The sequence below is a fragment of the Panthera pardus genome, unplaced genomic scaffold (genome assembly GCF_024362965.1).
Source record: "Panthera pardus isolate Hobbes unplaced genomic scaffold, ASM2436296v1 HiC_scaffold_17, whole genome shotgun sequence".
Taxonomy (NCBI): domain Eukaryota; kingdom Metazoa; phylum Chordata; class Mammalia; order Carnivora; family Felidae; genus Panthera; species Panthera pardus.
In genome coordinates this window covers 27,202,602-27,215,998 of record NW_026526732.1, presented here as the reverse complement: position 1 = coordinate 27,215,998, position 13,397 = coordinate 27,202,602, and the positions used below count along the sequence as shown (strand labels likewise).

The 13,397-nt window shown below is 40.4% G+C and overlaps 1 protein-coding gene across 1 annotated transcript; it reads left to right on the top strand.

The window, feature by feature from the left end:
- Nucleotides 1-10,254: 10,254 nt before the first annotated feature.
- LOC128777639 (probable ribosome biogenesis protein RLP24) lies at nucleotides 10,255-11,954 on the top strand. The gene has a single exon (XM_053904436.1). It carries the CDS (start codon nucleotides 10,300-10,302, stop codon nucleotides 10,789-10,791), a length of 492 nt encoding a protein of 163 aa, XP_053760411.1. The 5' UTR covers nucleotides 10,255-10,299; the 3' UTR covers nucleotides 10,792-11,954.
- The last annotated feature ends 1,443 nt before the right edge of the window (nucleotides 11,955-13,397 follow it).

Genomic DNA, 13,397 nt, shown 5'->3' with positions numbered 1-13,397 from the left:
CCCTCCATAGGGTAAGAGTCTCAGATACATTTTACAGACAGGGAAAGCAAAGGCTCCAAGAAGTGAAATGGGAAATTCCTGAAGGTCACATGACTAGCAACTGGCAGAACCCGGATTCAAACTGAAATCAGTCTGACCACAGAGCTGTGTTTTCTCCATTAGAACATGATGCCTTGAGGTGAATACGTAAATGAAATTAACAGCCTGGATGAAACTTTGCCCAGTGCAACATCTCCAACCTCAGTCAGTTAAAATCACCCTCAAACTTAAATTTCAACATTTTTTCTTAATCAGTACTCTCAAAATAATTGTGTTACATTAGGCCTCACAGTGAGAGTCAGGCTGGTATCATGACCATGGAAAATGCAGACTAAATTCATCTGCTGTAGGAATAAGTAGCATGAAACTCAACTGATGGCTATATCCAACTCAACAATCTAGCATTCTGCCAAAGGATATCTTGAGAGAGCTAATACTCATGACAAACTTAAAGGGCATTTGAAATACACACCATTTTTAGAATTTCTAATTTTATGCCTGCATTAGGTTATGCTGTTGAGAAGCCACGCATTCAAACCAAATCATCTCAGCTTCCCGTAGAAATGCTTCCACGAATTAAGATTTAATGTTACGTCCTTGGCGTTTAAAGAAGGTCGATGTAAAAATTGCCAAATTTGTCTTTCGTAAATCTATATTAATCGTAGGTGCCTATTACAGCACTCATGTGTTTTCTTATATAAGAAACCATGAGGCCAGTTCTTCCAGAATTCAAAGCCAAGGTCCTTGATAATAATTATTTGATCTTTATACCAGATACTAACTTACCTATTTTTGCCATAGCTTCCAGGAAACTCAGAGCTTCAGTCAGGCTGAAGAAGAGCGTTGAGGACTGAGAGGTGCGCAAGCCACAAGCACCGTGCCACTTCCTGCGTCTCTTGACTCTCCTTATTCACTCATCACAACAATTAGACTAGGAAAATTCAGTTCATGTCATCTAATGGGGGAAAGTGCATAGAGATCACTTTCCTAAGGCGGCTCAGCTAGAAAACAGTCAGCATTGAAGTCCAGGTCTGAGTCAAAGTTCAAGTCTTCCACCAGGTGGAAAGAAATTTCACCCCCTAGAAGCACCCACTCCCTTGCGTTTTAGTTTTCTATTGTTTTTATTCATGAACAACCTAAAACTTTTTTGTGAGTTATATATAAGTCACGTGTAAATAAAATATCCCCTCAGGAAAAACGCTGACCTAACTAACACTGTGATATAACCAGGATAAACAGGTTACAGGTTCTCTTAGCCACACCAGACGCACAGAGTTTCAGGTCCATACTAGCCAGATACTGATCAGTGGCAAAACTCAGTGGTATAACCCACAGAATCTGAATAGGGTAGCCCTCAATCCCACTTGGGTCCCTTAACATCCATGGGGACAGAGAGGAACTATGGTTTACCAAGTCTCTCTTTAGATCACGTTCTCGTCTAAAGAGTTGAGAGTGAGAATGGGAACAGAAAGAGGACAGAGTAGTAGGACCGTGAGCTCACCTCATCCCATGAATACACTGAGAGGTCAGCTACATATATGCACCTAACTCTAAAAACGCCATGAAGACCAGCAAAATAGACCTTCCACAGTTGATCAACTGTAGAGAGAAGGCTACATTGGAAAGGGTAGGAGGGGCGGAGACATGGTCTGGTCTGGAACCAAACCCACAGTGAGACTAACCACAAACAAAAGGAGTTCCACCAGCATCAAGAAGTGAGATCAGACCCCATATCAGGCACCCCGGCACTGGAGATCCTCACCGGGAAGAGGAGTCCCCATGACACCTGACTTTGAAAATCAGTGGGCTTACTCTGGGAGAGCCAGAGGGCAATAGGAAACTGAGTACCCACCCTTAAGAGCCCACATACTAAGTAATGTGGCCAGGGACTCAGCACAGAAGCAGCAGTTTTGAAAAGTGCCTGGGGGGTGTACCTGAAGGAGATTTCCCCAGGAACAGAAATGCTGGCAGGGGCCCTTTCTCTTCCCCTCTCCCAGCCTGGATAGCCGGAGGCTTGTGGGAGCCAATGCTAACACCCCCCACCTATCTTACTAGCACCTCATGCCCCATCTCCACAGTCCCCTGCCCACTTCATGCAACCTGCTGGCCTTGGCAGGCACCCCTTCAAAGCAGCCCCTGCTTGGGGCACCTGGGGGGCTCAGTAGGTTAAGCGTTGACTCTTAATTTTGGCTGTCATGATCTCACAGTAATGAGATCGAGCCCTGCATCAGGCTCTATACCAAGCGTGGAGCCTGCTTGGGATTCTCTCTCTCTCCCTCTCTCTCTTTCTCTCTCTCTCAAACATACATTTCAAAAATAACAACAACAAAGCAGCTCCTGCTCTGCCATACCCTATAAGCAGCCTGGCCAAAACCTGCACCACTCCAAAGTGACTTCTACCCTGGGGAGAGGGGCAGATAACCCCACACACCGGTGATGCCCACAGTTCCAACAGCCCCAGCCCTTAGCTAGCTGCCCAGGGAGCAAGCCCTGCCATTCTGTGCACCCACAACTCTGGCAGAGAAGCTAGTTGCAAACACCAAGGATGACTGCTGGTCCCACTCACCAAGGAGCCCCCTGGTGGCCTCAGACAGGCCTCTCCACAGCAGGGGAACCAAACCCTACCCGGTGTGCTCACAGCAGGCAAAGTGGGTCACTGCACCCAGCTGGGCAGAAAGCAGTTGGGATTCAGCCACAGGAGCAGCCCATGCAGAGGACACCCCCAAAGCACATGGTCCGGGGGCCAGGGTGGATTGCACTACAGGACACTGCAGGATCTCTTGTATCCAAGGCCACCACTTTCAAGACCGGGAGATATGGCTGACCTACCTAACACACAGAAATGAACACAGAGAGGTAGACAAAATGAGAAGACAGAAGACTATGTCCCAAATGAAAGAACAAGACAAAAATCACAAAGACCTAAAAGAAATAAACAATATGCTTGATAAGGCATTCAGAGTTTATATATATCTATATCTATATATCTATCTATATATCTATATATCTATCTATATATATATATATATAATAAAAATATATATATAATTTTAAAAAAGAATTCAAAGTAATAGTCATAAAGATACTCCCTGGACTTAACAAAAGAGCAGATAAACTCAACGAGTACTCCAACAAAGAACTCAAAACATGAGTGGCCCTGGGTGGCTCAGTTGGTTAAGCATCTGACTTTGGCTCAGGTCATGATCTCACAGCTCATGAGTTCAAGCCCCATGATGGGCTCTGTGCTGACAGCTCAGAGCCTGGAGCCTGCTTCAGATTCTGTGTCTAACTCTGTTTCTGCCCCTCTCCTGCTCATGCTCGTGCTCTCTCTCTCTTTCTTGCTCTCTCTCTCTCTCAAATAAATAAACATTAAAAAAAATTTTGTAAAGAAACTGAAAATATGAAAAAGAACAAGTCAGAGATGAAAAATTCAGTAACTGAAATTCTAAAATACACTAAAGGGAATCAACAGCAAATTAGAGGATATAGAAGAATGAATCAGTGATCTGGAAGATAGGGTAATGGAAAGCAACCAAACTGAAGAGAAAAAAAAAAAGAACAAAAATGAGAATTAAAAAAAAATGAAACCATAAAATTCCTATAAGAAAACATAGGCAGTATTCTCTTGGGCATCATCCTTAACAATGTACTTATGGATAGGTCTCCTCAGGCAAGGGAAATAAAAGCAAAATAAACTATTGGGACTACACTGAAGTAAAAAGTTTTTGAACAGCAAAAGAAACTATCAACAAAACTAAAACCTAGTGAATGGGAGAAGATATTTGCAACCGGAATATCCAATAAGAGGGTTAAAATCCAAAATATGTAAATGTATACAACTCAACACCAAAAAACAATCCAATTAAAAAACAGGCAGAAGACCTGAATCTTTCCAAAGAAGACATACAGATGGCAAACAGATACACAAAAAAAGATGTTCAACATCACTAATGATCAGAAAAATGCAAATCAAAACCACAATGAGATCTCACCTCACTCCAGTCAGAAGGGTGTCCAAAAGGCAAAAAATAACAAGTATTGACAAGGATGTGGGGAAAAGGGACATTTTGTGCACTGTTGCTGGGAACATAAACCAATTTACATTGGTGCTGCCACTGTGGAACATAGTATGGAGGCTCCTCAAAAAATTTAAAATAGAAATATCATATGATCCAGTAATTTCACCACTGGGTATTTATCCAGGGAATACAAAAACACTAATTTGAAAAGATACAAGCACCCCTAGACTTGTTGCAAAATTATTTACAGTATCCAAGATATGGAAACAACCCAAATGTCCATAAATGAATGGATGAATAAAGAAGATTTGGTATTGGGGTGCCTGGGTGGCTCAGTCGGTTGGGCATCTGACTTCAGCTCAGGCCATGGTCTCACAGCTTGTGGGCTCAAGCCCCACATCAGTCTCTGTGCTGACAGCTCAGCACCTGGAGCCTGCCTTGGATTTTGTGTCTCCCTCTTCCTCTGCCCCTGCCCTGCTTGTGTTCTCTCTCTCTCTCAAAAATAAATAAATAAACTTCAAAGAAGAAGAAGAAGAAGAAGAAGAAGAAGAAGAAGAAGAAGAAGAAGATGATGATGATTTAGTACACATATACAATGGAATATTATACAGCCATAAAAAAGAATGAGGCCTTTTGATCTGTGACAACATGAATGGACCTAGAGGGTATAATGCTAAGTGAAATTAGACAGAGAAAGACAAATACCATATCATTTAAGTTATATGTAGAATCTAAAAAACAAAACAAAGGCAAAAAAATAGACTCTTAAATACAGAGAACATACTGGTGGTTGCCAGAGAGGGGGTGGGGGAGGGGATGGGGGAAGGAGACAAAAGGTATTAAGAGGTACAAACTTCCAGTTGTAAAGTAAGTCAGAGAGATGTAAAGTACAATATAGGAAACATAGTGCATAATATTGTAACAATGTTGTATAACAGATGGTGGCTACACTTACTGTAGTGAACACTGAGTAATGTAGATATAGATTGTGAAATCAATACATTATACACCTGAAACTAACATAGCATTGTATGTTAATTATACTTCAATTAAAAAAAAAAAAACAAGGACTTGAGACCAAGAAGAGGATTTTGACCAAAGAGCTCTCAGAGTTAAATTTCTAAGTTTATAATTCTCCTTTAATAACAGAAATAGCATTTCTTATCATCATAGTAGCTAACATTGAGAACTTATTAAGTGCACAGCATTTTACATGGATTATTTCATACAGACCTCAGGACAGTTTTGATCTAGTCGTTATCCAGATTTTACAAAAGAGAACCTGAAGCTTCAAGAAATTATCTAACTCATTGAAAGCCATTTCTGTTTAAATAGAAGTGGAATTCAAAGCAATCTGGCCCCAGAACTTATGCCTTTTAGTGCTGGTCTATTGGCCTGTTCAAAAACTCATCAGAGCAAAATAACCTAAAAAGTTACAAAGCTTATCAAATAACTGTACCCAAGTAGCACTTATATGTATGTTTAATATTAATCTAGAATAGGTAAAATTCAATGAGATATAGTAATTGAACATTTAATTCTCAGAATAGCACTAGAGAGTCCAAATATCTTTCAAAACAGCAACAAATTAAAGTTTTCTATTTGTCTATTTTATGCTCAGACCTCAAATCTAATTTTATTTTTTTTAATCTTTTTATTTTTGAGAGAGAGAGAGTGTGTGAGCAGGGGAGGAACAGAGAGAGAAGGAGACACAGAATCCCAAGCAGGCTCCAGACTCCGAGCTGTCAGCACAGAGCCCAACATGGGGCTCAAACCCACGGACTGCGAGATCATGACCTAAGCCAAAATCGGTCGCTCGACCAACTGAGCCGCCCGGGCGCCGCTCAAATCGAATTTGAAAAAAATGAGTTTTTACTATACACTAAATGTTTGTTTCCCCCCAAAAATGCATATGCTGAAATCTAATCCCCAATGTGATGGTATTAGGAGGTGGGGGGAGGGTCTTTCAGAGGTGACTAGGTTATGAGGGTAGAGCCCGCATGAATAGGATTAGTGCCCTATGACAGAGACCCCCAATAGCTCCCTTCTTGTGAGAACACAAGATGTCCATCTGTGAACCAGGACGTGCCTTCTCACCAGACACTGAATCTGCCCGTTCCTGATCGTGGACTTTCTAGCCTCCAGAGCTGTGAGAAATAAATTTCTGTGGTTCATAAGCCACAGAGTCAATGGCATTTTGTCCTAGCAGCCCAAACAGACTGAGACGGTTATCTCCTAGGATTACACGTGCATTGCTTTCGATCCAGCTACCGTGGTGATCTAGAACTTCTCTATTATCAATAAACTCCCCTTCCTCGCCAGTTTTTTTCGGGGCAACTCCCTCTACTTCCTTACCTTAAATAAAAATGAGTTTTTCCCTGATAATTCCACATTCCTTGAAACTTTGTAGGAGTCTGGCTGGAAGAAGCATAGGAAACTTCCAGGCTCCCACCCTGTTTACAGACCACCACTGTGACCCTTGTATGCATTTTGTTCTCCACTTTGTTTTTACCCACTTCGTTCTTGAGGCCACAGCCATCTTTTTTTCTCCCGTCATTTAATATTTATTCCATTTTCTGTCCTGGGATGATTGGACACGTGAACAGCAACTGAATTGTGATCTAATCCTCATGCCCCAGTCCGTGGCAATGAAAGAATCCAGAGAACATCCCCCCAAGGTCGGGTTCAGTTCGGGTCATACTGTCTGATAGCCAGTCAGGCACTGTCTACCAGTCTCTCCACATGAAAGCAATTATTTGGATAAATTCCGTTGCCTGTGCCCCCCAATATGGACCCCCAATCTCATGCAGGAATAAAGAACTGAAGTTTCCAACTGTATGCAGAAAATACCCTCAAATGTGAGGGGCGAATGATGCTGTCACCAACTACTACTGTTTTGCTAAACAGAAACATCTCAGACGGGAATTCCGACACCACTGCCAATTCCCAGCAGTTCAGGACTCCACTAGAATGCAGGTGATCTCCTGGCACAAAGAGAGCGTCTACCCTAGAAAGCAGAAACTACTTAAAAATCCCCTAACCTGCAGTGTTCCAACCTTAAGATGTTTTCATCCAACCTTCATATTCGTTTGAAAAACTACACGCATACAATCGGATACAATCACATACAAACACATCAGAAATAATAGATCTTAAATTTGTAAGTTGATAGAATTAGTAGACAAGTTAATTTTCTTCTATGTTTAATTTTCTATTCCTTGTGTACTGATTACTCTGAATCGGGGGCGGGGAGAGGGTGGGGGAAATGTCTTTGAAAGGGAAAGACTTACTGTGCACAAATAAAAAGTCCACAAAAAGAAAAGGATAAAGTATCTTCAAGGCCTCCCTTATATTCATTTCCACTGCAACTGAACTTTCCTTTGACCCACACGTCCCAACAGTCTCTCCAGTACTCTCCCTAACTCCAGACTTTCCCCTCTCCATTAGTTTTCCATCTGCGCTGAAACCAGAGGAATTTGTTTGTGTATCTTTATCCCTCCTTTAAAATTTAAAGTCATGTATTTACCCGTTTGGTGTAGGCAGAACACAGCTCTAGTATGACTATCATTAGAATACAGATAACATGTATACTGGTGGCACTGAGGTCTCCACATAATTGATTTTTCCCCTTTCCTGGCCTTTTGTTGCCAGGCTCTGGAAATTCACACGGCTCCTCCTTGGTCCCAATCTTCATTCTTTGATACTTAGAGAGACTAACATTCTCCATTCAATCACTAAGGTTCTGCTGAGCACACACCAGCTGAGCACCAGGATACAGCCTAGATACACAGCAGTGCACAAGAAAAGACCCCCTCCTGCCTTCATGAAGCTCCCACTCATAGCTTCTGCTTTTCCAAAAATTCCTGCAAGCTGCCAACCTATCCACACGACTCCAGGTACACCTCATATACTGTGCCTTCTTATAGCATTCTAAACAAAATTTCGTTGTATAGATATCTAGGTTACATACAGTGAAATCTACCAGTTTTAAGTGTGAACTTTGGTAAGTGTGACAAATATAAAGCTGTGCAGCCAACGTATCAGTCAAGGTAGATGACACTTTCACTACCCGAACCATATCCTTAAGCCAGTCACCCCCCATCCAACCTGCCCTTTGGCAACCACTGCTTTGTTTTCTGTCTTTGTGGTATTTTTCCCCTAGAATTTCATATCAACATATGATGTATGATGCATACAGTATATATTCTTTTGTATATGGCTTTTTATTTATTTTTTTTGTTAGTTTTAAGAGAGGGAGAGAGAGCATGAGCTGGGGAGGGCCAGAGAGAACAGGGGACAGAGGATCCGAAGCGGGATCTGCACTGACAGCAGTGAGGCCAGCGTGGGGCTCAAACTCCCCAACTGTGAGATCATGACCTGAGCTGAAGGTGCACGCTTTAAACAACTGAGCCATCCAGTCACCCCAATGTTTTTTTATATCTTTGTCTATTTTTGAGACAGAGAGAGAGCACATGACAGCAGAGTAAGGGCAGAGAGAGAGGGAGACAGAGGATCCAAGGTGAACTCTGCACTGACAGCAGAAAGCCCAATGTGGGGCTCGAACTCACAAACCGTGAGATCATGACCTGAGCCAAAGTTGGATGCTTAACCAACTGAGCCACCCAGGGGCCCCTTATTTTTCTTTTTTTAAAAGTCAGTTAATATGGTGAAAAACCAGCTTAATTTCCACTATATTAGTCTCCTGGGGCTGCCACAACAGAATACCATAGACTGAGTGGCTTAAACCACAGAAGCCCTAAAATAGAATGAAATCTTGCCATTTACAACAACATGGATGGATCTAGAGAGATACGTCAGTCAGAGAAAGACAAATACCCCATGATTTCACTCATGTGGAATTTAAGAAACAAAACAAATGAGCAAAAGGGAAAAGAGAGAGAGAGAAACCAAGAAAAGGCTCTTAAGTATAGGAAACACACTGATGGTTACCAGAGGGTAGGCAGTGGGGCGGGGAGGGGGGGGTGTGATATGGGGATGGGGATTAAGGAGTGTACTTGTCATTACTTCTTGGCCTTTTGGCTAAGATCAAGTGTAGAAGTGCACTTGTCATAACGAGCACTGAGTAATGTATGGAACTGGTGACTCACTATGTTGTATAGCTGAAACTAATATGACAGTTAACTAGAATTACAACTTAAAAAATAATGAATAACATAATACTACTAACAAAAGATACTTAATAGAAATGCTTGCTCAGTAAACGACAAAAATATCGCCAAGGAGTAAAGGATCTATACCACTTGCTGGGTGGTTAATTCGGGATTTGAAGCCCTGAACTTCGACTCCACAACCTAAGAGTCCTCCAAATACTAGTAGTCTGTAATTCGATGACTAAGGGATAAAGGGCTCCAATTTTAATTTAATACTAACTGCTTATTATAACAATCAGAATAAATATCTATTTGCAGGGAGAACTACCAGCAGGTGTCTTTAAAATATGAGTAAAGTAGGGGATCCAGGCGGCTCAGTCAGTTAAGCACCCGATCCTTGATTTTGGCTCAGGTCATGATCTCACAGTTCGTAAGTTCAAGCCCCACATCCGACTCTGTGCTGATAGTGCAGAGCCTACTTGGGATTCTCTCTCTCTCTCCCTCTCTCTCTCTCTGCCTTCCCGCCCTCACTCTCTTCTCTCTCAAAATAAATAAATAAACTTAAAAAAAATTTTTTAAAGGTAAAGAAATTATTTAAAAAATGCATAAAGTATGATATATAAAAGCAAGAAATTGAAATATGATTCAGCAAAATTTTGAGTTGTAAATATTGCTTAAGGAACTAGCCTCAAAATGAGAACGCAGATTAAACTTGGCATTTCCAACCCAGTGTCCCCAAATTAAATCACCAGTATCACAACTGTATGTCAAAAAATGGACTGTTAAATAATGCACATTTCAATTCAAAGGCTTTCATCTGGATAAATTGAGCCACGAACTATTATTAATACTCTGCTCCTCCCTATTTCAACAGCAATACCCTAGGGTATACAAATCTCTTTCTCAATCTCCTGGCCTAACTCTCGGAAAACTACACAGCGCGTACCCTGAACCAAGAACAATATCTATACTTTTTATTGTTGGGAACATCAATCTCACTGCTCCCCCTAACCAAAAACAATCTAAGATTTTACTTACATATTTTAACAAACATCTGCCCCAAATATAAATATGTCCCAACTTCCGCTCGAGTTCGGCGTTTGGTCTGTGAGAGCTCACGCGGTTGCAACATGCGTATTGAGAAGTGTTATTTCTGTTCGGGGCCCATTTACCCTGGCCACGGCATGATGTTTGTCCGCAACGATTGCAAGGTGTTCAGATTCTGTAAATCCAAGTGTCATAAAAACTTTAAAAAGAAGCGCAATCCTCGCAAGGTCAGGTGGACTAAAGCATTCCGTAAAGCAGCTGGTAAAGAGCTTACAGTGGATAATTCATTTGAATTTGAAAAACGTAGAAATGAACCTGTTAAATACCGGCGAGAGCTATGGAATAAAACTATTGATGCAATGAAGAGAGTTGAAGAGATCAAACAGAAACGCCAAGCTAAATTTATAATGAACAGATTAAAGAAAAATAAAGAATTACAGAAAGTTCAGGACATCAAAGAAGTCAAGCAAAACATTCATTTTATCCGCGCCCCTCTTGCCGGCAAAGGAAAGCAATTGGAAGAAAAAATGGTGCAGAAATTACAACAGGATGTGGACATGGAAGATATTTCTTAAAGATCTCACTATTTCTATTAGTGCATTTGAAAATCTCCTTAGGAGACCAAGAACTTCTCAATGATCTTTTATATTTTACATAAGGTCACTCAAATGAAAGGTATTTAAAAATACATCTCTTCTACGTTGCTCATTGCTGTCTGTAAAATATCAGATATTATGGATGTTAGATTGCATTTCCATTGTTAAACCTTCACTGATACTTACATTTATGTAAGTCATGCAACTTCTCTTTGTAAATACAGAAGCGAAGTGTAGACATAAAATGTTCCTGCCATTTGGGTAATGGCACTATGCAGTGCCATTATGGCACTATGGAAGAACTAATGACAAAAATATATTTTACATATCCCTAGCCATAAATTTTCTTTGCAGTAAAATATTAATTTTACTTTATTAATATTATAGAAGGGGGCTTAAAACAAGGAACTAAAACAACCTGTATATATGATAATTAGCCTTAAGTAATCTTTTATTTTGATTTCAGTATTTGTTTCGGTTTCTTAGAAGAGTATATGAAGCCTAATTATGTTGGAGGTGAGAGCTGAATAGCTTTTTCCTGAAATGGCACTCTATACTTTCATTTTGGAGAACACTCAATTCTGAGATTCCTGATAGAACCAGATTTTTTTTTCCAGCTTAGCGGTGGTTTAAAAGTGGAAGAATCCCAGTGCCTTTTAGGATGTTGTGTGGTTCCATTTAAAAAGCTCCTAATTGTTTTTGGATAATAGAATTTACGGTTTTTGTGTCACAAATTATTTGGACCTAAGTTCATATTTTTTGTTTAAAAGCTACTAAAAAACTATTCGTTAGCAGGAAGAAAATAACTCCCACATAGTACTGAAGTAGGAAATACAATTAAAGAAAAATATATACTGAATAATGTTTTTATATTTATACATTTTTTGCAACTTTAAGGATATTAAGTAACTCACTTTTCACATTTTTAAGGACAGAACTTAGAATAAATTATAATCTTAGGGTTATAAAATTATAAAGTAATGGCTAAATTTTTACTTCAGTATTAGTGAAAAAGTGATCACTGGACAAAGTGTTCAGGACAAAGATCTGAATTCCAGTGTGATTTTTGCCCTTGTGTTCTTATTTGTTAAATATGGGTCATTGGTAGACAACATTATTGATAAAACAATTAGGGGAAATGATATATGAACTCAAAGACATTTGTTAAATTATTTGAAGTTTGTACTCCATACTAGATTTATGTTTGTTTTAATATCAACATGTTTAAGGGGTGCCCAGGTGGCTCAGTCGGTTAAGTATCCGACTTTGGCTCAGGTAATGATCTCACAGTTCATGGGTTGAACCCTATGTCAGGCTCTGTGCTGACAGCTCAGAGCCTGGAGCCTGCTTCAGATTCTGTGTCTCCCTCTCTCTCTGCCCCTCCCCCACTCATGCTTTGTCTCAAAAATAAACATTAAAAAAATTAAAAAAAATAAAAAATAAAAAATAAAAAATAAATGTGTCCCAAGATAGTCCGCTCTTAGAGACATGTCACATAAAAGAATTTTTCACCAGAGAACAAGTGGATGTTTTACTAACAGACTTTCCAGGATTAGAAAGCATGTTGGTAGAAAGGATGATGGCAATTGTTAGAAAGTATGATGTAAAGGATTTTTCCCTCACTCTAACACAGACTCATTGTGAAACACCGGACTGGTCACCCAGCTTCAGTTTCCTCCCTCTAAAGTAAAGGGGTTGGCCCGGAACTGAAGCAATGGTCACTGGAAAACTTGATCCGAAGACGAGTCCCCTCCCCCACAAAGCTCCCTGATCAAATAAGATTAAGAAATGCTCTGTCCTACAACAATGCACAGCGGGACACTTGCGAGTCTGACAGGCAAGGTGAGGTTCAGCCGAAACTAGAGCAGAGGTCACCATGGAATCTGGACTCGGAAAGCTGAGCCTGCTGCTTCCACGAAGGCAAATACGCTGAATCTGCGGCTCCCCCCGTTGAATCCTGAATTCTCAAGCGCGGCTCAAGTGATCCCACAAGTGATCCCACCGCGTTGGGCCCATCGGTACTGAATGCAAACCATCCCTGGCGAAAGCACCTTCAATTTAGTATCTGCGGCTTCTCACAGATCAAGATCAACAAAATAACGAACTCCCAGTTGCAAAAGTTACCAAACACACTGGGTGAAATCCGCTCTCACTTTCCTGAGAGAGATTAAGCAAAAGTCAACAGACTTTGACTCTAAAGGATCCAGATATTTAAGGGACCAAATAAAGAAATGAAGTTATAAGAAGTAGATTCCAAAAATAAAGCAATCTAGGAATAAAAGACTATAAAAAAAATTGCCAACCACTTTTCAGGGGGAAAAAAACCTAAAGCATCTAGAAATGAAAAGGATCACCGTTCAAATCTGAAACTTAAGGATAGATGTGTTTCGCAGCTAATTAGACTCAGAGGAAAAGGGAATTTATTAACCAGTTGACAAATGCAGAGTGAAAGATACGGAACCTGGGAAGAGAAGACATGGAGAACAGAATGAAAAGGTCTAAAGTATATTTATCAGCAGCCTCAAAAGGAATGAAAGAAAGGCATTAGGATATTAATTCCAAATTTTCCAAAAGCAAACGAAAGA

Coding starts and splice junctions, on each gene's coding strand:
- LOC128777639 (XM_053904436.1), top strand. CDS start 10,300: ATGCGTATTGAGAAGTGTTATTTCTGTTCGGGGCCCATTTACCCTGGC.